This window comes from Panthera tigris, chromosome F3 (assembly GCF_018350195.1).
Source record: "Panthera tigris isolate Pti1 chromosome F3, P.tigris_Pti1_mat1.1, whole genome shotgun sequence".
Taxonomy (NCBI): Eukaryota; Metazoa; Chordata; class Mammalia; order Carnivora; family Felidae; genus Panthera; species Panthera tigris.
In genome coordinates this window covers 21,722,376-21,749,290 of record NC_056678.1, presented here as the reverse complement: position 1 = coordinate 21,749,290, position 26,915 = coordinate 21,722,376, and the positions used below count along the sequence as shown (strand labels likewise).

At 36.5% G+C, this 26,915-nt stretch overlaps 1 protein-coding gene across 3 annotated transcripts in view; it reads left to right on the top strand.

Annotated features, from left to right (window-relative positions):
* PLA2G4A (phospholipase A2 group IVA) overlaps nucleotides 1–26,915 on the top strand; it is a 159,979-nt gene that overhangs the window by 117,303 nt on the left and 15,761 nt on the right. For all 3 annotated transcript variants that reach the window (XM_007096240.3, XM_007096241.2, XM_042976797.1), the window contains 5 exons: nucleotides 1,086–1,223; nucleotides 1,312–1,404; nucleotides 4,850–4,921; nucleotides 12,187–12,429; nucleotides 20,142–20,326. In XM_007096240.3, coding sequence (XP_007096302.1) covers nucleotides 1,086–1,223; nucleotides 1,312–1,404; nucleotides 4,850–4,921; nucleotides 12,187–12,429; nucleotides 20,142–20,326 — 731 coding nt within the window. The remainder of the gene's footprint in view (nucleotides 1–1,085; nucleotides 1,224–1,311; nucleotides 1,405–4,849; nucleotides 4,922–12,186; nucleotides 12,430–20,141; nucleotides 20,327–26,915) is intronic.

Here is a 26,915-nt window from a genome sequence, read left to right as displayed (position 1 = left end):
AGGAAGACTGAGAGAGAAGCAAGTGTAGGAAATGGGTGTCAGAAATGGGAATTCTTTTTGGATGCATAATTAAACATAGTGATAGCCATGGAAATACATGAAATATAGTAGTGGCTACCATTTATGGAGTGATATAGATGTGCTATTCCTTCTTCTGAGTTCTCTACATTTTTAAAACATTTTTTAATGTTTATTTATTTTTGAGAGAGAGACAGAGTGTGAGCGGGGGAGGACAGAGAGAGAGGGAGACACAGAATCCGAAGCAGGCTCCAGGCTCTGAGCTGTCTGCACTGAGCTTGATGTGGGGCTCGAACTCACGAACCATGAGATCATGACCAGAGCCGAAGTCGGATGCTTAACAGACTGAGCCACCCAGGCGCCCCTACATTTCTTAACTCATTAGATTTTCACAATTCTACAGTCTCCTGATTTTATTCACATCCTATAGATTAGGGAAGTAAGGCACCAAGAACACAAGTAATCTACCCAATGTTGCACAGTTAGTAAGAAGAAAAATGGGATTCGAACCTGGGACTCTGGCTCCATAGCCTCTACTCCTAGAAATTAAACTTTATTGACCCTATTACCATGTATTTCTTAAGACACTCAGCATAAAAACTTTGTTATAATCTTGTGAGTTAGAACAATGGTTAATAGGCAAAATTAAGGAAAGATAAAGAAAAGGAAAATATTAGAAAACAATTTCTTCCACTTTCATAATCTACTTGCATTATCAGAGTTTAATTTCTTCTATCAGCTTCATGGATTTTACATCTGAGTTAGCAGTTTTCTGTTTTCCATTCTTTAGAATTAAGATGGATTTTATTAAAGATGTCTGAGCTTTTAATGCAAAAGATATTCAGCTTGTACAAATTTGAAGGCATTTTTTTTTTGTTCTCATTTCAGTAAGTTTTTTCCACTGACTTCTCTACAATGGCATATACATAATAGGCATTTGGTTAAGTTTTAAAAAATATTTTAAATAAATGAAAATAATCAAGGCATTGCTGGAAGTGATCTTTAACGGTGTGCATTTCTGTAGTATTTTCCTACTAATGGACTGTGCCTTTTAAAAATGCTTTCAGATTGGGTTGAATTTAGTCCATATGAGATTGGCATGGCTAAATATGGTACTTTTATGGCTCCTGACTTATTTGGAAGCAAATTTTTTATGGGAACAGTTGTGAAGAAATATGAAGAAAACCCCTTGCATTTCTTAATGGGTAAGTGATCAAAATCTACTCTTTGTCTGCCTGACTGTTTTAAATCTTGGTGAATTCTAAGTTATTCTTCATTTTTGCTTTATTTTAGGTGTCTGGGGCAGTGCGTTTTCTATATTGTTCAACAGAGTCTTGGGAGTTTCTGGCTCACAAAATAAAGGTTCCACAATGGAGGAAGAACTAGGTATTGTAAAAACATGTTTCTGTTGACCATATTATGCTAAACTGGCAAATTTTAACATGCATGTATAGACAATTAAATCATCATAAAGACTGTAGTTATTCTGAAGTTACCAATAGCTTGGTTAAATCAACCTAAATATTTCCTGGAAATCATATGTATATTACTTCCTAAATATTATCCTGACACTGAGGTTGTGAATTTCATAAAAACTATCAATTCCTAAGAATAATTTTCAACTAGGCATCTCTATTCCTCTTAGTCATTAAATATCTAAACATACTATTTGTTTCCTTTTATCAAATACAGTTAGTTTTTACAACATTAGACTCATCAGCAGTTAAACACAATATGACACCTAAATTCACACTTGCGGGTTTACTTACCTCTAAAATACTAACCCACTAGAATTCTGTTAGCTTCCTATAGCTAAGTCACATCAAGAAGGAGGAAAAAATTATTTCAAATCACATCTAGTAAATGAACACTAATGGTTTTCTTTAAATCTAACTTCCTGTCCCATAATAAGTTAAAATATAATATTTACAAAACTTGAAAAAGTAGACCAACTCATTTGAGGACCTGTGGTTTTCATTCGTTATAAGATTAACGACAGGAACTTTTATGTTTTGTTTGATGAGTAAATTTGACTCAAAGCAAACAAAATGAAACATACCTTCAGTGTCTCCCAAGTGCCGACCCTGTTTCCTTATGGCTACTTTGATTGGCTGTGGGAAGGAACAGTGAATGCTAAATCTGAATTGGGAGTCAGCCCAGCAGGGACTGGGGAAGAGGGTCCTGTAGATTATCCGCACACTAACTACCTACTGTCTCTTCTCTGCCCATGAAATATCACAATCTATGTAAGGATAGAGTTAACAGAATAGCATAAATGGCTTTTTCAACAATCAATTCATTTGAAGAATACTTGGACGTAAAAAGCTTAATGTAAGATTTTTTTTTACAAGCTGCCCTTAGCTTTTCCACACAGTGACAGTTGATTCAATTAAGTTTTATATGCAAAAAAGAAAAAAGAACACAATTGTAACATTAATTAATGCACTACAAATTGGCTTATAAGTAGTGTTATTCATCCTGCAAAATTGAGTTTAGCTATTTGATATGTGTATTATGTTCACAGCAGTTCTCCATGGTCCTTAATTTTTTTATTAAATAGTATCATTTGTATTTTTGAGTAGCTCTTGATAAGTAATAGAGAAGTGATCTTAATGATTGCACTAGAATGAAAGATTTTAAAATAAAAATAAAAACAATAACGAAAGCACTTTGCCTTCTGTCCTCTGGGCAGCACTCACTTAACAAGCAGTCAGGGTTGGTGGAAGTTTTGAGCCTGCTCCGACCTTAACTTACAGAGCCACGTTCTCTTAAGAGTAACTATAAAGCCGAGTGTATCATGCTGAAATGTTCTGACTTGACTTTTTAAAATGAACATCACAGCGCAGATGGATAAATAGCCACCTAATTTTGCAGAAATCACTAACTCTTCTCAAAATTCTGTGAAGATTTCAGAATAAAAGAGGAAAGAAACAGAAGGAGCCCATGTTATAATGCTTGCTTCTCTGAGCTCCTTCTCTGTTGAATGATCCAGATACCTCTAGAGCTTGTTATTTTTTCCTCCGATGGCAGGAAGAGAATAGGACTGAAATAACAGATCCGAAGGTGGGTGAGACAATGGCTGAAGGCCAAGGAAAAGGAGAATGTTTATATTAAACAGTCTTCAGAATATTCTTTGCTGTTGGATGTTTCCTTTGAGGCCAGTGGTTTGGCGGCCTATTTACTTGTCCTCTGTGTCAGACTGTGAGGGGTATTATGTGCTTGTGATCCAGGATGCGTGTTACCTCAGATTAGGTAAGGCTTTCCAGAAAAGAGACCAGAGAGGTGACTGAGGGGAATCTGAAGACTCCTGCTGATTCTTTTCATCCACTGGCTGATTAAAGTTTACCTCTTAAAGGGGTGTTCAGAGGTTGTTTCTGTTTTTGCTTTTTCCCCTCTGAAGAATGACATTACGGAAAATTGGACTATAATCCGATAACTCGAAATGAAATTCTTCACATTTTCTCAAGGAATTTTGAATGTGAGCCATCTATGCTTTTGAACAGATGGAGCTACATATCATACCATAGTGATGGACAATAGATACGTTCAAATATTAAGCTGTTCATCTCTTGAAAATATCTTTGTAAAATTGAATGATATTTTGGTGAACCATTTTCTTAAAGGAGAGTATCAAGTTGACCGAAAAAAAATGCTTAAAAAAAAAAAAGAAAGAAAATTTTGTTCTGCCAAAATATATATAGGACCAAAAACATACCTAATGTATATGACACCCACAGTGGGTCATTTGCTAACACCTCACCCTCTTCTGTACAACAAAACTACTTTCTGTAATACTCATGAAATTAAATGAATAATATTAGTCTGTGAACACTGTCTTTTATTGAATTTCATATGTGCAATCATACCAGTAAAATTAAATAAATCTAAAAAGTTAACCTACTACCTCAAGCATTTAAAACCCTTCCGTTATATACTCTCATTCAGGTATGTGACATTTATGCAGATATAATAAACATACACAGAGTAATATGGGGAAACTATATGTTATACCTATATTTCTCCAAGTTTAAAGCCCCTAAATGATTCTAGAACGGAAAATTAAAAATTTAGAATCAGGGTTTTTTTTAAATAAAAAAAAGTCTATTGACTCATAGAAGGAAAAAAAAAAGTCACTGTTATATAGAAAGTGGTTTCATGTAAGTGTCCGAAGAAAGTTTGATTCTTCTACAAATGATAATAAGGATGGTCTGTGTGTTCTAAAAAAACAATGACTAGTTATTATGCCAGATTTTACTCCTGTCTTTGTTTTAAGGGTATATGGTTTCTAAGTTTTAATTTTCATAACTGCCCTCTTAATATGTTCTGAGAAAGCACAAATTTTTTGACACCAAAAGGCACATTTCAATAAACAATTTTCTGTATTATTGAAAATCAAAAGATACCTTATATTAGTAGCTTTCATTCATTTTGAAGGAACTGTGCTGTAGTCTTCCTATAGATTTTGGCTTTGCCCTGAATTTTCCCTCAGAAACAGCCGTAAACATATTTAATTAAAGAAAATTATATTGTTTTGCTATAACAGGAGCCTCCTGTGACCAAGTTATTCTTTCTGTCAGAATTAAGAGAAATAAAGATCCTTTCCTTTAAATCATGAAGGAGTAGTTTTAGACTAATTTTTCCCGTCCCAGGAAATTTGTTTTCCAATGGGAAATTTGAAACTATTGAATTAGGTACTAAATTGATCTAAATTTCCACTAATAAACCTAGTAGATCTCACTTGGTGGTTTTCCTCAGATTACTTCCTTATGATAAGTTTAATTGTGAGCCTTGACACCTGAGATAGTCCAACTGTTTTGTCTTCTTTCCACAGAAAATATTACAGCAGAGCATATTGTGAGCAATGACAGCTCGGATAGCGATGATGAATCACAAGAACCCAAAGGTAAGGGAATTTGCTCTGGCAGAGGTCCATTAGAAAAGAATATGAATGTTGTGTCTGATTGTCTCACTGAGTGCTATCGAATTGCAGCGTTCAGTTCACAGAGAAAATCAATGTTGTATGTGTAATAAAATGTACAACAGAAATATCCCTTATTCTTTTCTTTTTAATAGCTCAAAATGTTATCCATGGGACAAATGGAGAATAAACTAAGACGGTAGAAGTAACGAATTCTAGGTCTGATTAGAGCACCAGGCTTCTTGGCATGAAAATTGTGATATAGGAACATTTTCTAAGTTTATTTATTTATTTTGAGAGAGAGAGAGAGAGTGCACACAAGCAGGAGAGAGGCAGAGAGAGGGAGAGAGGGAGAGAGAATCCCAAGCAGGCACTGTCAGCACAGAGCCCAGCATGGGGTATAATCCCACAAACCGTGAGATCCCAACCTGAGCCCAGATCAGGAGTTGGACACTTAACCAGCTGAACCACCCAGGCGCCCTCTTATGGGAACATTCTTACCTGGCTTTAAAAGTTAAAATTTTACCTTGAAAATTTTTATTATTGATAAAGTATCATGTGAAAACTTCTTCACACTCCCTGAGCCTTACCCCATTGTCAGCAATCTATCTTTTAGGAAGAGATCGGTGATAAAGTGGGGGAGAATTATCAAGAACTTTTTATTGTATATGTTATTTCTGAGTGCAAATGAGTTCTTTCACACTTCGACAAGGCAGCTTTGAGCTTGGTGTGGATCAGGACATCAATGATGAAGTCGGGGCAGGGACAAGGTGAGGATCAGGGATATTTGTTGCCAATGTTATGTGGTAAATGGAGTGATTTTTACATTTTATAACAACTGGGTAAACATCCTACAACAGTTTGAATATGATCACCTAGATTTTAGGAGATATTAAGTGCTTTCTTGCTCTGAAGTTCAAGAATTCCTCCAGCCGTGGTGTAGATGTTGGAAGAGCCCGTTTAATCCTTGCTGCAAATCAACATTTTCACGCCTGAGCTGTGACTTACTCATCAGATGAGTTTGTATAACCTAGGAGAAAGGTACCTTCTCTGCAAAATTCAGCAGCTACACAAGCCCACAGCTTGGCTAGCATGTAGTTTCTTGTAACGTTTTTAAAAAAATAACCTTTCCCTGGGCAGACAGAACTTTCCACCAGGCACTAGGTTTGACCACTGCTCGGTTTGCACTTCAGTCCCAATTTGCCCACTGTCCGGCTGCTTCATGCAGTCAGTGATTTGCCTCATTACATATAGTAGCCAGGTCCTTAGGCAGGAACCCTGAAAGAACCCTGCGCTGGAAAGAACTCAGTCCTAATTCCCTCTCCTTCATAGTTTTAATTTTAATTTTTTTAGTTGTTCAGGTCTTCAGGTCTTTTTATTATTATTATTATTATTATTATTATTATTATTATTATTATTTTGAATTTCCTTTTAATGAAGGGAGCTAGCCAGTACAAAGGGAATAGACAGCATATGTCTAACATTTCTAGAACTGATATTGACATAAGGACTATCAGATAGACATAATAATGGCTTGTTAATTATTAAGTAAATTACTATAGATGGTCAGTGCATTTGATCACCTCTGGTTACCCTAGGGCTGAGAAGTTCAAAGACCCTTTGAACATGGCTGCTTTGGTTTTAGTACCAGCCTAGTTTGGTGAAGGCTGTTGAGGATTATTTGGGGATTTCTAGTATTAGCTCTTAATATTCATTTTCTTCCTTTTAAATAAAATGTTTTTATAGTAGTTTTAGATTGACAACAAAATTGAGCGAAAAGAACAGAGAGTTCCCATATACTTCCTGAACCCCCACGCACACAGAGCCTCCCCCACTATCAACATCCTATATCAGAGTGGTACATTTGTTATAATCCATGAACCTACATTGACACATCATTATCACCCCAAGTCCAAACTTAAGGATTTACTCTTGGTATCGTATATTCTGTAGGTTTTCACAAACGTATAATGACATGTATCTACCATTATAGTTTGATGCAGAGTACTTTCACTGCCTTAAGCATCCCTCTGTGTTGTTTATTCATCCCTCTACCCCCACCCCACCCCAACCTCTGGCAACCACTCATATTTTTACTATCTTCATAGTTTTGCTTTTTCCAGAATGTCATATTGTTGGAATCATACAGAGTATAGCCTTTTCATATTGACTTCTTTCACTTAGTAATATGCATTTTAATTTCCTCCATGTCTTTTCATGGCTTGAGAGCTCTTTTTTGTTTGTTTTGGTTTTGTTTTGATTTGTTTGTAGCACTAACATTCCATTGTCTGGATGTACCAGTTTATTTATCCATTCACCTATTGAAGGGCATCTTATTTTCTTCCAATTTTTGACAAATATGAATAAAGCTGCTACAAATGCTCATGTTCAAATTTTGTGTAGATATGTTTTCAACTCCTTTGGGTAAAAACCAAGAAACATGATTGCTAGATCATGTGATGGGCATATAATTTAGTTTTGTAGAAACTTCCAGGGGTGCCTGGGTGGCTCAGTTGATTGGGCATCTGACTCTTGATCTCAGCTCAGGTCCTTTTTTTGTTTTTTGGGGTTTTTTTTTTGTATTTTTTTTAAATTAAATTCGAGTTAGTTAACACACAATGTAGTATTGGTTTCAGGAGTAGAGCCCAGTGATTCATGACTTACATATAACAAGTGCCCTCCTTCCTTAATGCTCATCTCTAATTTAGCCCATCCTGCCATCCACCTCCCCTCCAGCAACCCTCAGTTTGTTCTCTGAACTTAAGAGTCTCTTATATATTCTACACAATATTCTATTGTGTATATATGCACACACACAATAGAATATCACTCAGCGATCAAAAAGAATGAAATCTTGCCTTTCGCAATGATGTGGATGGAGCTAGAATGTATTATGCTAAGCAAAATAAGTCAATGAGAGAGAATTTCACTCATATGTGGACTTAAGAAACAAAACAGATGAACATATGAGAGTGGCTGGAAAGAGAGAGGGAAATAAACCATGAGAAACTCTTAATGATAGAGGACAAACTGTGAGTTGATGGAGGGAGTTGGGTGGGAGATGGACTAGCCAGGTGATATGATGGGTATTTAGGATTGTGGGTGTTGCATGTAAATGATGAATCACTGAATTCTATTTCTGAAACCAGTGTTGTACTGTATGTTAACTAACTAGAATTTAAATAAAATTTTGAGGGGCGCCTGGGTGGCGCAGTCGGTTAAGCGTCCGACTTCAGCCAGGTCACGATCTCGCGGTCGGTGAGTTCGAGCCCCGCGTCGGGCTCTGGGCTGATGGCTCGGAGCCTGGAGCCTGTTTCCGATTCTGTGTCTCCCTCTCTCTCTGCCCCTCCCCCATTCATGCTCTGTCTCTCTCTGTCCCAAAAATAAATAAAAAACGTTGAAAAACAAAAAAAAAAAATTAAAAAAAAAAAAAAATAAATAAATAAATAAAATTTTGAAAAGACAAAAAAAAGAGTCTCTTATGGTTTGCCTCCCTCTGTTTTTATCTTATTTTTCCTTCTCTTCCCCTATGTTCATCTGTTTTGTTTCTTTTTTTTTAAATTTTTTTAACGTTTATTTATTTTTGAGAAGAGAGAGAGCATGAGCGGGAGAGGAGAGAGAAAGAGGGAGACACAGAATCTGAAACAGGCTCCAGGCTCTGAACTATCAGTACAGAGCCCGACATGGGGCTCGAACTCATGGACCGTGAGATCATGACCTGAGCCAAAGTCGGATGCTTAACCGACTGAGCCACTCAGGTGCCCCATCTGTTTTGTTTCTTAAAGTCCACATATGAGTGAAATCATATGATATTTGTCTTTCTCTGACTGGCTTATTTCACTGAGCATAATATATTCTAGTTCCACCCAGGTTGTTGCAAATGGCAAGATTTTGTTCTTTTTGATCACCGAGTAACATTCCATTGTGTGTGTATGTATATGTATATACATATCACATCCTCTTTATCCATTCATCAGTCGATGGACATTTGGGTTCTTTCTGTTATTTGGCTATTGTTGATAGTGCTGCTATAAACATTGGGATGCATGTGCCCTTTCAAATCAGCATTATTTTATGCTTTGGATAAATACCTAGTAGTGCAATTTCTGGGTCATAGGGTAGTTCTACTTTTAATTTTTTGAGGAATCTCCATACTGTTTTCCAGAGTGGCTGCACTAGTTTGCATTCCCACCAACAGTGCAAAAATCAGTGATCTCGGCTCAAGTCTTGATCTCACCTCCAGTCATGATCTCAGGGTTGTGAGTTTGAGCCCCACATTGGGCTCTGTGTTGGATGTGAAGGCTACTTAGAAAGAAAGAAAGAAAGAAAGAGAGAAAGAGAGAAAGAAAGAAAGAAAGAAAGAGAGAGAGAGAGAGAGAGAGAGAGAGAGAGAAAGAAAGAAAGAAAGAAAGAAAGAAAGAAAGAAAGAAAGAAAGAAACCTCCCAAGTGGCTGTAGTGATTTGCATTCCCATGAGCATGTATAAGTGTTCCTGTTGCTTCATATCCTCACCAGCATTCAGTAATGCCAGTGTTTACAATTTGCACATTTCTAATAGATGTGTAGTGTTATCTCATTGTTGCTTAATTTGTATTTCCCTGATGACATATGATGTGGAGCATCTTTTCATGTGCTTACTTGCCATTTCTGTGTCTTCTTTGGTGAGGTGTCTGTTACCCATTTTTTAAATTGGGATGTTTGTTTTCTTATTTTGAATTTTAAGAGTTCTTTGTACATTTTGGATAACAGTCCTTTCTTAGATGTCTTCTGCAAATATTTTCCCCCAGTCCGTGTCTTGTCTTTTCATTGTCTTGAGGCTTCTTCATTTTTCGTCTTATGATTTTGAGCAAGGTCTTCAGGGATTTTCAACTTTGGTTTCTTCAAATCTATACTGGCATCATTTTACTTGCTGTCATAGAATTGTTATAATTATCAAATTGCAAATGCATACAAAGGACTTTAAGTTGTAAAAGACTATGCAAATAGAAATGTGCTTAGTATTCTAACTAAAAAAGCAGTAGATTATCATTTATATGTTGAAGCCTGGGTTTGTCCCACAAGTGATGCCATTTCTAAATGTCTCATAAGGACAGTAGATTTTCTAGTGCAGAGTGTTTATTTAATAATAGCAATAATAATGATGATGATGGTGATTATGATGGTGCAAAAGAAGGAAGAGGAGGAGAAGGAAGGAAAGAGGAAGAAGGAGAAAAAGAGAGGGAGGTGGAGGAGGAGGAAGAAGCTACAAATTACTGATTATCTTATTCATATCCTGTGTAACTGAAGATATAAATCATTCACTTTATTATTTATTTATTTATGTATTTATTTATTTATTTTTGAGAGAGAGTGCGTGCGAGTGGGGGAGAGGAGCAAAGGGGGAGAGAGAGATGGAATTTTAAGCAGGCTCCACTCTCAGTGCAGAGTCCAGTATGGGGCTCAATCCCATGACTCTGGTATCATGACAGGAGTCAAAATCAAGAGGGGGACACTCAACTGACTGGGCCCCTGGGCACCTCTAAATCATTCATTTTATTTGTTTTAATGATTATTTACTTATTTTGAGGGAGAGAGAGAGAGCGCATGCATGAGCAGGGGAGGGGTAGAGAGAGGGGTCGGGGGGGAGAGAGAATCCCAAGCAGGCTCCATGCTGTCAGCACAGAGCCCAGTGTGAGGCTCAAATTCATGAATCATGAGTCAGATGCCTAACTGACTGAACCACCCAGGCACCACTAAATCATTCACTTTAAAGCCTAATTTGTTCTCATGAAAGATTTTCTTTGTCGTATTTGGCTTTAGAGAAGTGTGAGAGTAGGAAAATGTATATGTTTTTTGTATGTAGTCATCTGAATTCGTTCCTGAAAGGAATATCCATTCATTTACTTAGCTTAGTTAAGCAAATCTTTATGAGGATAAAAATCAGATTTATTATGGTTTTCTGTATGTTTAATTAACATTTACTAGAAATTATGAAGTTTGAACATAGACTTTTTTTCTCAAATACACACACATACAGTTTTACATATTGCATATAAAGAGAGTTCCCAGAAATCTGAACAGAGGGATGTAGGCAGGTGGGGTTATACTCGACCACAGTTTTCTTTGGTTTGGATTGTGAATGAATCATATCAATGATAATGATTATGCAGCTGCTGCTGTCACCACAACTATCTCTTCTACTAACTAATGTTTGTTAAGAATTTAATATGGGCCATGCACTTTTCTAAGAGATTTACACAAATGCACTATCTCAGTCTTCACAACAGCCCTGTGGGGTTTACTGATGAGGAAATGAAGGCTGAAAAGAGTTAACTAGTTAAGCAGCGGAGAGAGGATTGAAATCCAGGCAATCTGATTCTGGAGCCAATGTTCTAAACATGGCTTCCCAAGTAACGGTGATATGTGTGTAGGTTTGAAGGAAGAAGTCATTTAAGACTGCTTCTTTTGGAAAGTTGCTGAATTGTAAGACATTTTAAAGCACATGTTTAAATTACATGGCTTTAAATTCCATACTTTACAAGCAAGGATGAAATGACTATTTATAGAGTGTTTATTGAGCAGCAAATATGCATGTTGAATCCTTCAGGTGCCTCTTCTCAGTTTGCATGATTTCTGGATGTTTACTAAACAGGATACAGAACGCAACTTAAGTAATGAAGAGGAGAGGATTATCTACTGTGGAATTTCCCTCTGTGTGTGTGTGTGTGTGTGTGTGTGTGTGTGTGTGTGTGTGTAGCCAAGAGAAAAGGAAGAAAAGGACTAGGGAAGGACAGAAAGGGGAAAGTAGCAGTTTGCCTGAAAACCTAAGCATAGACCAAGTAACACATTAAGAACATAACCTCTAGACTGACTATAGCTAAAGGATAAAGTAAGAAAAATTTAAGAACAAAAATTATTAACTGAAATATCTTACTGCATTAATTTATACAAATAAATGCTTGTTAAATCAAAAGCCATAGAGCTTCGCTCTTAATTTTTTTTTATTTTTTGTTTATTTATTTATTTTGAGAGAGAGAAAGCACACAAGCTGGGGCGGGGCAGAGAGAAGGAAAGAGCCCCAATGTGGGGCTCAAACCCACACACTGTGAGATCATGACCTGAGCTGAGATCAAGAGTCAGATGCTTAATCGACTGCGCCACCCAAGCGCCCCTAGCTTTGCTGTTAATTTTAACGTTCAGTTGCCCAAAGATTTTTTCAATGGATTTGGGAATCTACACAATGTTTTTTTGTTTTTTTTTCTTTTTCCTTAGGCACTGAAAACGACGATGCTAAAAGGGAATATCAAAATGATAACCAAGCAAGTTGGGTCCATCGTATGTTAATGGCTTTGGTGAGTGATTCAACTTTATTCAATACCAGAGAAGGACGTGCTGGGAAGGTACACAACTTCATGTTGGGCTTGAATCTCAATACATCCTATCCAATATCTCCTCTGAAAGACTTTACCACACAGGAATCGTTGGATGAAGATGAATTGGATACAGCTGTTGCAGGTAAGCACACAACACAAAATCCATGTGTTTGTTTCTCCTAATTCAGGAGATCTGTATTCCTTTCTAGGGGGAAGAAGCCTTTTGATCATATTCAATATTTATTCACATATACTCAATTACAGCTACATCCATGTAATGTGTGAAGGGCTTCAGATTACTGTTTTTTAGAAGAAGAACATCCATTGGACAGGAAAGGGCATAGTTATTTCAGCATAGAAAATTTTCATTGAAACATTGAGGAGGGATCTTAGATCCTCTCTGTAGTGGACAAGGTTCACTCAGAAAACAGGAAACCCTCTCCCTTGTTTAATTGAGAGGGGTTTAAAGTAGGGAAGTAGGTGTTTACAAAATTGCTCCAAGGCTTGGAAGAGCAAGCTCCAGACTGAGCTTCTAGAAATGATTCCAAAAACACTTTAGAATCACCCCCAATAAACGCCCACACAACTGTGCTTGGCAGTAGAAATGGCAGAAATGTATCCTCTGTCTCATTTCCTCCTTTGAATCTCATGTGGGTTTTTCTCCTTGGCAAAGGACAGGTCTCAGCAGAACCAGTGCTGGAAGGGATTCTGGTAAATGGGGTCCTTAGTTGGCCATCTGCTGCCACACAGTAATGCATGCAACCCAAGTGCGTGAAATAGAGTTGAGTTCACCAGTCTCAGTGACCATCAGGCTACTGAGTGTGTCCCTCCAGTTCTCAGAAAGGTTAGGTAGCTTTCTTAAGGCCAGCTGGTCAGAACCCACTCACCGGGCCAAATTCCAAAGAATAATTCCCTTTATTCTTCAGTTCATTTCATGTTTCAAATTAAAAGTTAAATTTGCCTTGGTGACTAATCAATTCATAATAATCTTTCTTATAATGATTCTGTCATCTTAAATCTTTCTACTACATCACACCATCATTTTTTCTGTTAACTGCCCAAATGTCATTTCCCACTCATTTCTGCCTAAGGGCATCAAGAGGAAGCTTTAGAAACTTAAGCGGAATTTTTCCAAAAACCTTTCTTCTACTCTTTGGTTAAGCATCATGCCTATACAATATTTGTGAAAATTAGGGCATGACTTTAGGTTTGGTGGTGTTTCTCATAGGGCTGTTTCCATTTGTTGCTTGAGCTTAAGGGAAATTGCAAAAGCAGAAGTTGCCCTTGTTTAAACAAGAGGAGTAGAAACTCACTATACTTTGCATTATGTTTATGGCATCCAAGTCTAGGATGTGAAGTATGGTATGATTATATACCTGCAATCCAAACCCTTTCATATATTAGCAATGATAAAAGTCTATTTGTGATAAAATCAATATCCCATTTGAAAATTCATCCAAAATTTAAAAAAAAAACACTTGACCATTTATCAGTGACATTACTTGTCTTGTGGCACATGATTATACTTACTGCTGTTATAATCCCCATTCTCAAAGATCATTTAGAATCAGGAAGAATCTTTAGTTATATTCCACTATAGAAAAGGGAGATCAAAGAAAATCGTTCCCATTTTCCAAAATTTATCAGCTGAGATAGAATGGGGTCACAGACCTTAGCATTGCTCAAAAGCTCTTCCTTTCTGCTACACTCCATGTCTCTGTTAGTCATTGTTTTGCTGATGTAAAATGGAAGTTTCCTTTCTGTGTACTACATTACATCTGTTTTATGTTATTACTTTGATTGCATTTACCCAGCATAGCTCTGTGGTTTGCACAGCATGAATTCTTCACACTGCATTTTAACAACTTCCTGGTAGTTTTGCAATATTTTATGTAGATTCAGAGGCATTAGGGTTGCTAGATCAAATACAGCAGGCCTAGTTAAATTTGAAATTCAAATTATATATTACACATATAATATATATATATTGTATATATTACATATATAATACACACACACACACACATATGTAAATATGGCCCCTACAACATTTGGGACATACTTGTCCTAAAAAATTATTTGTTGTTTGTTTGAAATTCAAATTTAACGGCATCTTGTATTTTTAGTAGATAAATTTGGTAACCTTAGGAAATGCGTGGCTTTTGTTATTTTTCACCTTCTTTCAAATTGTTCTTCATTTTCCTCTTCTTTCTTTCCTTTGTTCATGCATTTACACAGTATTTGCAGAGCACTTGCAATGTGTTTGGTTCTAGAGACCCAGTGCTCAACAAGACAAATGTAATTCTCACCCTCATAAAAATTAAAATCATTTTGGACCTTTCCTTAAAGTTTTGATTCATAGGAGGGATTTATATACTCTAGCTAAGAATAATAGAAAAGTAGAGTAAAACTAAAACCCAGCAACCCTGATTCTGGTGGAACTGTGGGACACAGTCCTCACTTCTCTCCATAGTGCTTGGAGAACAGAGTTGTACATCACCTTATCTGACTCCTTTCTTTATTGGGTGCTCTTTGAGGGAAGTCTCATGGTTGGTTCTCATAAAGTAAAATGAGGAAGCAGAAAAATAAATCGTCTCAAAATATGGTATTACACTGACTAACCATTCTTTTGTTGGCCTGTTTTGGAATGTTTTACCCGAAAATTGTTTTAAATTAATGATCTTTGGAAGGAACTTTAAATTTTTTTCTTTGTGTTGTATCTCATAAAAACTCTGTTTCACTGACTTTATATTTATCCAGTTGAGAAAATGTATACGGCCTATTGATTTTAGTCAAGAAGCCAGTCGGGTCAGTGATGAGCTCGTTCAAATCTATAATTCACAGATTAACGTTGCTAAAAAATGACTGCAGTTTAGACTGGATTTGCTAAATCGATTAGTGCTTTTTCAGACAGCTCCTTACTAAGGTAGACCCTGTTTATCTCCTGATTATTTCCAAGCTTTAGACTAACTATGTCTGTGGAGCTTAAAGTTAAAAGATGTATCATAAACTATAATCATCAACTATAATCATCTTGGTTCATAAAGTCTTCATAATGAACCAACTATAATCAGCTTGGTTCATAAAGTCTTCATTAAAAGTTCTATTTATTATACACTTTAAAATACCATATCTTAATTAAAACATTCACCAAATTTCTTTCTTTTATTTTTGTACCCCACCCCTATGCAAAAAAAAACCCCACAGATTTTAGGAAAACCTTACATTTTGGTTTACCTATGATGATTTTGTTTTTACAGATTAAAATTTGAGTATCTTAAAATTAAAACAATCTCTTAACCTAAAATGAGAAAAAAAAATAGTGCAGTTTTTGTGCCTATTACCTCACCTTGCAGACAATCTTCTGAAAATAAGAGAAGGTGGATTCCTCTCATTTGTTTACTTCAGAATCATTGTATACCTTTAGAACCTAATTTTGGAGAAGCTGCCCATTAATTACATAACTTCTTTCCTGTTTACTTTTGTGTTTATGTTATTCACTGTGACACATACCATCTGGAATAAAAAATCGAGGCATGAGTTAATTCAGGCCAGAGTTCAATACACAAACAGCCAAACATTTTGGTACATCATAAATTGAATCTGTGTGATGTGTTTATAAAATTACCGTTGCAGATACCTGGAGATACAGTATCTGCAGATACAGCTGAACTGCTTTAAGGAGGTGGTACGTAATTATAGAACCCAGCATGTTTCCATACCTATCAAAAAACCTGATTAACTCACTTACAGGTTTAGAAACCATGTGGGCTTTAAACTATGGGAGGATATTCTTCCGTAGTGGTATTCATCAAACTCTCTATGACATTCTAGTGGATATCATACAATAAATCGGGTTCAAATTCAAATAAATTTGGGAAAACTAACAGCTCCATCCCCCTTTTCACAATGCAGTGGGATACTCTAATGAATTTAAGCAGACTGGCTTACTTAATGTGCCTCAAGTATAGGACTTGAAAAGCAGACTGGCTTCCATTTGAATCCTGGGTGCGCCATTTATTAGCTGGACAGTCTTGGGCCCTTACTTAGCATAAGTCTCAGTTAACAATGGTAGAAAAGTGGAACCAAACTAAAAACCGACAGCCCTGATCCTGACGGAACCGTAGGGCAGTGAGGTTGCAGCAATCCTCACAGTTTATTCCTTATAAAATAGAAATAATAGCTTACTTATAAAATAGAAGTAATAGTGATATCTATCTTAGAGACTTACTGTGAGGATTAAATAGCATCTTCATTAAAAAGAGCAGTTAGCCCAAGGCAAACACAATAACTGGCTATTACTTTAAGCTGTTGAAATCCTATTTCTCAAGCCCATTTGATCATGGAACTCTTATTTTGTGTAAAGAACATCTGTTAATATCTTGCAAAACTATGTTGTTTGCAACACAAGTAGGAAACACTACTTCCTGTCAGTTTATTTGGAAGGGTGGAAATACGGTGTTTAGTTATGTGCCACAGCTGGGAATTGGTGCACATAATGATTTGTCTCTCAGGTGTTATCTTGGATATAAAAGAGGAAGAGGGACACTACCAGTTTTATGATGAGAGGGAGCAAACCAAACGGAATATGAGAGAAATGGTCTGTTTTTGTAATCTTTTAGCTAAGATTTTAAAAAGCACTATTTATGAAGCCAAAGAAAGATATTTGTGATATCATTTTACTTTATCGTATTAGGGGAAAATCACTGCAGTGTAAAAAAAATACTGCCACTAATATGTTTTTAAAACTTTTGTGTTTACCTGTGATGAAATACACATATTAATGTGGTTTTAATGATTGACAGATGCATGTGTAGGTAGCCTCTCTATATTGTAATTATTGCTTTTTAAGTTACCCATTGTATTTACTTTTTTTTAATTGTATATGTTTTTTATTTTAGAGAGAGAAAGTGCGAGCAGGGGAGAGGGAGAGAGAGTGAGAGAGAGAGGCGGTGGGTGGGGGGAATCTCAAGCAAGCTCCACACTCAGTGCAGAGCCCAACGTGGGGCTCCATCCCATGACCCTGGGATCATGACCTGAACCAAAATCAAGAGGCAGATGCTCAACCCACTGAGCCACCCAGGCACCCCTTAAGTCATCCATTTTAAACCCTTTCAATTTTATGGCCATGCCACTTACTGAAGTAACAACATGACCCTATGCAGAAAGCTTAGACCCTGTGGGCCTGTCTTAGAATCCAGACTGTCACTGTGTGAAACTGGACCCCTTGGGTTTTAGTTTCCTTATCTTTAAAATGACACTCGTAACACCTTTTTTGGTAAGAGTATTATGGGGATGATAAATATCATATATGAAATTTCTAATACATTATAGACCCTCAAAATAAATGAAGCTGTTTTTAGGAGAAATAAAAGTACCCAAATAATGAATTTCAGCTCTTATTAAAATATTTAAAAACTAATATAAGAAAAGACTCACAAACGTTCACATAAAACATTCACATATGTAATTTTTAAACAATAAGAATTTCAGAGGAATAAATATTAAAATCACATTTGATAATATATGTATTTTTCAGTGTTATAATTCTTAGGTTCCAGTTTCTGTGATGGATAGAAATTTAGAATCTTGGCTGGTAGAAAAATACCTTGTCACTACAATCCATACATACTTGATAAGAAAGGAGAATTAACCTAAAGATAATTATTTAAAGAATAATTTCTTTTGTCTCTCCTTGCTGGCCTATTTATTCACCTTAGACATAGCAAGACTTTTTCTTTTTTTTAACTTGGCCCACATTTTCATTTAGTTATATGACCTTATTCTTGTCTAAACCACTCCCCCATAGCCTTTTTTTTTTTTTAAGCATATTTGGTTTTTTGTTTGTTTGTTTGTTTAAGGTCATTCATTCACACCCTCTCTCATTCAACAGTTCTGGGCGGTACAAATCACCTTGCTGTAAACTCTGTTCTGCTTCTTTCATAAACACACTAATATATGTTTGTAGCATTCGCTTGTTATTCAGTATTTTAGGGATGAGAAATTTTAATAAATATGAGAGAAGAAAACACATGACTCTGTGTTAACTGTAGAAACTTAGAAGGATAATAATATTTTCTTAAGTAACTAAACCAAAGTCTAATTTAGAACTGTTTTCGATTCACACGGAATAATCAAGGCTAATTGTCTCATCGGTGCTTTTCAGCTTTTAATGATGATGAGGATTGTGGATTTAATGGGACAGTAAGAAGTTAAAGATCTGCCTAACTTTTGGATCTCTTGCTCTTACGAAACATAACAATAAAATTCACTATATAGTCAGCATCATTCTTACTTAGAAATATATGGAGGAAACTAACATTCAATGGGTTCCCATCATGTGCTGAACATTTTCCTGAATAATAGGTATTAACTACATTTTCAGGTGATTCTAGAAACACAGGTTGGTCTGACCCTCTAGTTTTGATTGTTGCCTCTGTGAAAAGGCTTGCCAAGTGGAATTTCAATGCTTCCTCAGAGATCATAATCACTCTGTTCTTTCTTGAGCATAATCACTCTGTTCTTCTTAACAGTCCACGTGTGAAGGCAAGGGAACAGAACTAAACAATTACAGGTTACTTCATTCAGCTCAGATCACTTCGGTTCTGATCACATTCCTTTTTCCTGGGAAGTGAATGTGGAGCACCACACATAAATGTGAAGAGTAGCATGTTACCATTTTATTCATAAAACAAATGATTTCTAGACCCTGCTACCTTTCAGATCCTCTGTCACCTCATTTCACTCCCCTCTGATACTGTAGCCACACCAGGCTTCTTGCTGTTCTGCAAACATACCAAGTCAGATTCTGCCTTAGGGACACTGCTCTGGCTCTTTCCTCTCCCTAGAAAAAAAATATCCCTCCAAATCGTCAGCTGGTCAGTTCTGGTCTTCTTCTCAAAGAGGTCTCTCTCATTTATCCACCTGAAGTTACTCCCTATTATATTACCCTCTATCATTTTCTACATTGCATTTATCACTACCCGAACTATTTATCAGTCACGTGCTCTGTTAGAACAGAGTTTGCATCTTGTTTAGCACCTGAAATACAGCCCAAATATTAGCAGACAGTACACGTTTGCTGAATGTATTGGCTGGATTATTTCCTTGGACGCCCATCAGGGAGATGCAGTGCGGGATCCATTCACTCTACCACCACCCCCCCCCCCCGCCCCGTTCTGTACTGTAGAGATGGATGTATTTCATCCTTCATTTATAGATGTCATCTACCTCACATGTCTGTTATGACTTAAAACCAGATAATGTATGAGAAAATGTTTTTAAGCCAGTAAAGACCTAGGTAATGTGAGGTAAAGCTGTTAAAGGGGTACACAGCTTAGAATTAATGCCAGGGCCTGAGCTAAGTACTTTCCATGCATTGTCTCACTTCATCTTCACAGCACCTTTATTTGATTCTTTTACCTGATGGTACAGATACGGAAACTAGGAGTTAAAGACAATAATTAATTGGCAGCTGCTAAAGCTGGACTCCTGCCCAGCTCTGTTTGTCTCCAAAGCCTGAGGACCTAACCCTATAAAACTTTATTCACAAACTTACCTTAAAAATATTGTGGGGGCACCTGGGGGGGCTTAGTCGGTTGAGCATCAACTCTTGGTTTCGGCTCAGGTCATGATCTCATGGTTCGTGAGCTCGAGCCCCAGATTGGGCTCTGCACTGACAGATCAGAGTCTGCTTGGGATCCTCTCACTCCCTCTCTCTCTACCCCGCCCCCATGCACTCTCTCTTTTTCCCCTCTCTCAAAATAAATACTATTTTTAAAATGCATTTTTTTATGTTCTAAATAATGTGAAATGGCCATTTAATTTATTCTTTTCTTTCCTCCCTTTTTAAAGATCCTGATGAATTTGAGCAAATATATGAGCCTCTGGATGTCAAAAGTAAAAAGATTCATGTAGTGGACAGTGGCCTCACATTTAACCTGCCATACCCCTTGATCCTGAGACCTCAGAGAGGAGTCGATCTCATTATCTCCTTTGACTTTTCTGCACGACCAAGTGACTCTAGTCCTCCATTCAAGGTAAGGAGAATTTATACAACATTCCATTATCTAACATGTTCATTTGCATGCCTTGTAGATATTTTAGTCCTCTTCACTCCAATTTCTTATCCCTTTAGCCTACTTTCTACATTATGATGAGTAATATTTTAAAAACACAGATGTGATTTAATCACTTCCATTCTTAAAGAAATTTGTAAAATTTAAAAATTTTTAAAAGAAATTTGTAAATGATTTCACATGACCCACATTAAAGTTCACAGTCTTCAACAGAACAAGAATGATGCAATGTATCTGACGTTCAAGGAAATGAGGCTGAAAGTTGGATGTTAGCAAGTAAAAGATAATTAAAACCATGCCAGGGGAATATATACTCTCAAGAAGAGGACATAAAATAGTATCTTGAAAATTTAACAACAACTATCAGGGAAAAATCATGAAAATTAAGGAATTGTACAGTGGTATGAAAACCAGTTGAAGATCTTTAACAACAAGGAAATCTTCAGTGAACTGGACAAAGGCAATTTCAATAAGGTTGTGAGGGGGGAAATCATACTGCATTGATTTGAAGGAGGAGTGCAAGATAGGAAAATGGAGACAACTCTATAGACTGCCCAGGGAAGAAGGAGATGTACTATATCCGCAAGAGGATGTGGGGAACAGGAAAACTATGTGTGTATGTGAACAGGTGGGTTGTTAATAGAAGAGATTTGAGTGTATTTAAATGCTGATGCCTGGGAGTCATTAATGAAGATGTTATTGGAGAGTGGAGAGATGACATATATGATAAAGTCAGAGTCACAGTCCTGGAAACTTACAGGGGTGAGGAGTACAAAGCAGATTTAAAAAAAATACAGTTGGAAAGTAGTATAGAAATGTCCATATTGGGGCAAGAGGGTAGGATTTTTCACTGTTAGGCATGGAGAGGGGAAGATAGGAGAGTACTTATCTGATGACTTCTCACTCTTGTAGGAATTAGAAGTCAATGTTATCTTTTGAGAGTGAAAGGGTAGAGGTGGTGGAACCAGGGTCATGTGGAGAATAAAAGTCTGCCTCTGAAGAAATGAGAAAAAGTTCAGAACAGGCAACATAGATTGCTCAGCAACACTGTGATATTACCCAAGCGAGATCATGAATATTATTCCCTCCACCTGGAACACCTCAAACTTTCTCTAGATGCATCTCAAATGTTATCTTTCTTGACCTCCACAGATCTAGTTTCAGTACAAAGGACTTAGTATATTCTTCTAACATGGCAATTTTCATGGTGTATTGTCTGTATTTGTTTACATATATATCTCTTCCACTGTCTGTGAACTCCTTGGGAACTAGAACACTATTTTGAATGTATGTTTTGTTTTAATCATTTGGTTCTAATTGTATTATAAGTGCCAGCCAAAGTGTAAGTAGGTCATTTTTTCGTTGGTGAATGAAGGAAATGGTATAACAGATATGGAGTTATTATCCCCATTTCATAGATTAAGAAATGGAAATTCATAGAAAGTAAGTGAAATAGTCCATGATCTCCCAACCAGGAAGTCAGTGATAACCTGAGTCCTCTGGTATCTGCTTTCCTTTCTGTTATACTATGACTAAACTGCTCTCAAGACTAATAGTGGCTGTCATAATAGCTCCTTAATATATATAAAGCCTCATATTTTAAAAATGCTTTCACATTTAATTTTTTTAGAGGCAGTTAGTGGTATTCTGACAAGGAAACAAGTATTGATGAGATAAGCAATTTCATCATATCCTCACATTAAATAAGATAATGGGTAAACAGAACATAGTCCAGGACCTGGGTAGGAAAGTGCTAGTTAAGTGGTCAAGCTGAAGGTGCCTGGTGGTTAATCATCCAATCCTTGATTTCGGCTCAGGTCATGATCTCCCAGTTCGTAAGATTGAGCCCGCATGGAGCTCTGCACTGACAGCACGGAGCCTGCTTGGGATTCTCTCTCTCCCTCTCTTTCTCTGCCCCTCCTTCACTTGTGGTCTCTCTATATCTCTCTTTCTCTCTCAAAATAAATAAAATTAAAATAAAATAAAATAAAATAAAATAAAATAAAATAAAATAAAATAGACAATGAGTAAACAGAACATAGCTCAGGACATGGCTAGGAAAGTGCTAGTTAAGAAGTGGTCAAGCTGGGGGCTCCTGGGTGGCTCCATCAGTTAAGCATCCAACTCTTGATTTCTACTCAGGTCATGATTTCATGGTTTGTGAGATCAAGCCTCACACTGGGCTCTGAATTAACAGTGCGGAGCCTGCTTGGGATTCTCTCTCTCCCCCTCTCTCCTTGCCCCTCGCCCACTCATGCTCTCTGTCTCTCTCAAAATAAATAAATAAAACTTTTTTTTTTAATGCCTTTAAAAAAAAAGAAGAAGAAGCCGTTAAGCTGGACCAGCTTCCAAGGCTCCAGAATGACAATCTAACGCTCTTTCTCCTTCACTAGCTGCCTCCTCCGTATACATTGTAGATGTACATTTTTCTGTGCTGTGTGCTGTGTGCAGCAATTAATGATAAAGCGTGGTTCTTGATTTCCATAACATTTTAGCTTTCTTGGGGGAAAGGCTTTACATGCGAGAGTCATTTGGAAGGAAATTAAGAAACTTACTGTTAAAGAGTTATTTTGATTTATATGAGCATGGGTGTTATGGGAGATCCGTGTAAGAATAGATTGGTATGTCCTGGGGTAGATGAGCAGGGAAATAAATAGACCAGGATGAAAATGGCACAGAGATGGCAGTGAGCACATCTGAGGAAGTGGAGTGATCTGATTCGAAGTGATAGATATTAAGCTCCCATTAGGAAGGCTTTAGGGGAGACTCTAAAACTGGATGATAGGAAATAGAGAATCAGTGAAGGCTTTGCAGCCAGCAAACAACCTCATGAAATTGGAATTTTAGGATGATTAATCTGACAGTGGAAAGTAGGACGGATTGAAGAAAGAAGAGCAAAAGATTAAAATTAAGAGGGATTTAATGTAATCCAAGCCTAGGATAATGAAGTACTGTACAGGGCAGGTGACTGAGAAAGCCAAGAGGAAGATCTGATGACCTACGAGCAGCTATGGGGGAGTGAATTTCAATGGATGACTGTAAGAGGATAGCTTGGAAACTAGTTCTGGACATGGAAGAAACTGTATTATTCATTTCACCAGGGGGGCTGGAAAATGTCAAAGCCATAATTTTATATATGAATCATAGCCCTGCCACCTCATGAGTTAATATGGGGAAGAAGGTTTGCACCTTCTTTGGTTATCACTTTGTACTTCTAAAAAGAACTTGTACTTTGTTGTAGTTTTTAAATGTACTTGATTCATTGTTTCTAATTAAGAAGAATGTATACTTATTATTTAAAAATTTGGATATTTGGAATATATATTAAGTGCTTCTTGTACACAGACAACAGCTGCTGATATTTTGCAATTTTCTTCACGTGTGTGTGTGTGTCTCTGTGTGTGAACACCAGGATAATATAGTCTTGCATTTTGCTTCTTTCTACCTAAAATTATAATGTGAGCATTTTCCCATGCCATTAAATAATTTTTAATGTTTATTTATTTTGAGAGAGAGAGAGAGAGAGGCAGAGAGAGAAGGAGAGACAGAATCCCAAGCAAGCTCTACACTTAGCACAGAGCCCAACATGGGGCTCAGTCTCATGACCATGAGATCATGACCTGAGCCAAATCAGGAATTGGACACTTAACTGACTGAGCCACCCAGGCACTCCCCCATTAAATTTTTTTTAACATAATAATAAACACAGCATGCCGGGCACGTGGGTGGCTCAGTCAGTTAAGCGTCCTGCATCAGCTCAGGTCATGATCTCATGGCTCATGAGTTCAAGCCCCACATTGGGCTCTGTGCTGATGGCTCAGAGCCTGGAGCCTGCTTCGGATTCTGTGTCTCCCTCTCTCTCTGTTCCTCCCCTGCTTGCACTCTGACTCTGTCTCTCTCTCTCTCTCTCTCTCTCTCTCTCAAAAATAAATAAAAGTTTAAAAATTTTAAAAAATTATAAACACAGCATGGTATCTCTATATGTATGTGAATATGCAACAATTTTTAACAAGGCTCTATTTTCAACTTTCAGATTATTGCTCTTTTGTCACTTTCTCTGTGATCATCCTTGCACATGAATCTTTAACCATACTTTTTATTAATTGCTTAGGTTGGCTTCTTAGATAGGTATTAGTTTAGGACTTTTAATAAATATTTTTGGTTTGCTTTCCCAAAAGGCTGCACCAATTGACATTACTATATAAGATTGTATATGTGAGTCCTTATTTTACATGGCTCTTCCGGCTGAAAAAATATTGAAAACAAAGTTAAAAAAATTTACAATATGACAGAAAGAAAAAGAAGCACATTTTCCTCCAACTTTTCCCTTTGCTTGTGAGTGTAAATAGTTTGTTATGGTTATTTATATTCGTGTTTTTAAACTACTTTTAATTGGATTATTAGTATTGCTGCTGTTCATTAGTATTTTATATCTTAAAGATATTAAAATTTGTCTTATTTTTGCAAATATGATCTAATGAGTATTTGTGTTGGAATTTTTATTTCTGATGATTTTAACATTTTAAATATTTATGTAGTCACTTCTCTCACTGGTTTTATTCTTGAAATTCATATTAACAAAATCAGTTACATATAGACTGATATTTTTCTTTTTTTCAAATTTTTTAAAATGTTTTTTCTATTTTTGAGAGACAGAGACAGAGTATGAGCTGGGGCTGGGGTGGGCAGGGGGGACAGAGAGAGAGGGCGACACAGGATCTGAAACAGGCTCCAGGCTCTGAGCTGTCAGCAGAGAGCCTGATGCAGGGCTTGAACTCACGAACTGCAAGATCATGACCTGAGCTGAAGTCAGCACTTAACTGACTGAGCCACCCAGCCACCCCAGTATTTTTCTTTGTATAATATTCTCTTAAAATATTCTAACTCATTAATATTTTTCAATATATGAGGTGCATAATAACACAATCCCTCAAAGATATTATTTGCAATGCTTCCTTTATCATGTACTACAGAATGCCTAGATCTGTTTTGTATGTATCTATTGTATTCCATTGGTTCATCTGACAATCTGGTAATTCTTCTCTCAGTACCACACTGTATTTTAATAACTGTAGCTTTATTATGTATTTACTATCTTAGAGCCTACAATCCCTCCATCTATATAGATTTACAAATTCTGTAGACATTTCCAGCTATGCATTCTCATAGATGTGCTATAGAAATTTTGTCAATTCCTTTCATCTCACCTCTCTCCCCAATATGTATGTATTTCCTTTTATTATTGGTTTAGTATAGCATAAAACCCATTACTCTGGAAATAAGGATTTATATTTTCAAAGACTTACTATAAAGGAAGTTACACACTATTGTTTATAATGTTTTCCTCCAGAAATTTTCTTTTTTTGAGTTGAAATATAAATGCCATTTGTAATAAAAGAACAGAACAAAGATGCTGGGCCAAAAAATAAAACCATAAACCTTATTTCACAATTATTGATAGAAGCATTTCATAAGTATAGTTAAAACTCAGATTTTGTCAGGGAGATATGAATGATAGATATCATGGCTTTTGATGGAGGCGATCACAGTTTTTATCGTATCTATGTTGTAACTGGCCTTGAAAACTGATGATGTCAATGTCAATAATACTGGAAGGTTTTTATGTTTTCTTTTGTTGTTTTTTTTGTTTTAGATTTGTAGGCACACACCCTAATAGTAGGCTGGATATAAAGAGCCTCATGATTCTAAATAATATTCTTACTGATTTGAAAAAATCAGTTCTATGTTTCATTTTGTCAAGAGTCTTTTTGTTAACTCTATAATAACTTAGATATATACCATACAAATTTATTTCACCATTAGGGTCCATTCAAGGAAAATTCTAATAGCGTTTGTCTTTAATGTTGGTCATGAAAATAAACCAGGGGTGTTTTCACATTCAAGTCTGCGAAATGAACAGACTGATTTTAGGAAAAACATTTTTAAGAAAGCTTTGGCTCTTTTAAGGAGCAAGCAAAGAATATAGGAGAATTCAGAGTTTACTAGAAATTTTTTTTAACCTTACTAAATTTTATGGGGAATAATAGAATAGTTATTATGCCGTAAATAATGTTATTTTATATCATGTTACCATATATTGGACATAAGTCTAACTCAGTTTTTCAGTGCCCTTTTAAATGCGTAATGAGCAGAACCCAGAGCAGTGGGTTCATTTTCCTAAAAATAAAAGGAAAGAAGAACAGAGAAAGGAAAGGAGGCAAGGAGGGAAGGAGAAAAAGAGGAGAGAAGAAAGGAAAGTCTGAAATGAACAAGTTTTCACCAATGATAAAAGTAATTTATCTAAATTAGCTTTATCTTGTTATATTTCACTCAAGGTCAAAATTCCATCAAACTGACAAAAAAACAGAGAATTGTATTTTTCCACACTAACCTGATTTATTTGTTAACATTGTGGCATGATCCTTGTGTGAAAACCTCTGCATATGATTTATTCATGACTTTGTTTTGGGTCACACCATCATGGCCAAGCCAGTCCAAGTGTTAGCTTGCTGGGCATCGATCTACTGTGGCCAATAAAGGGAACTACCCA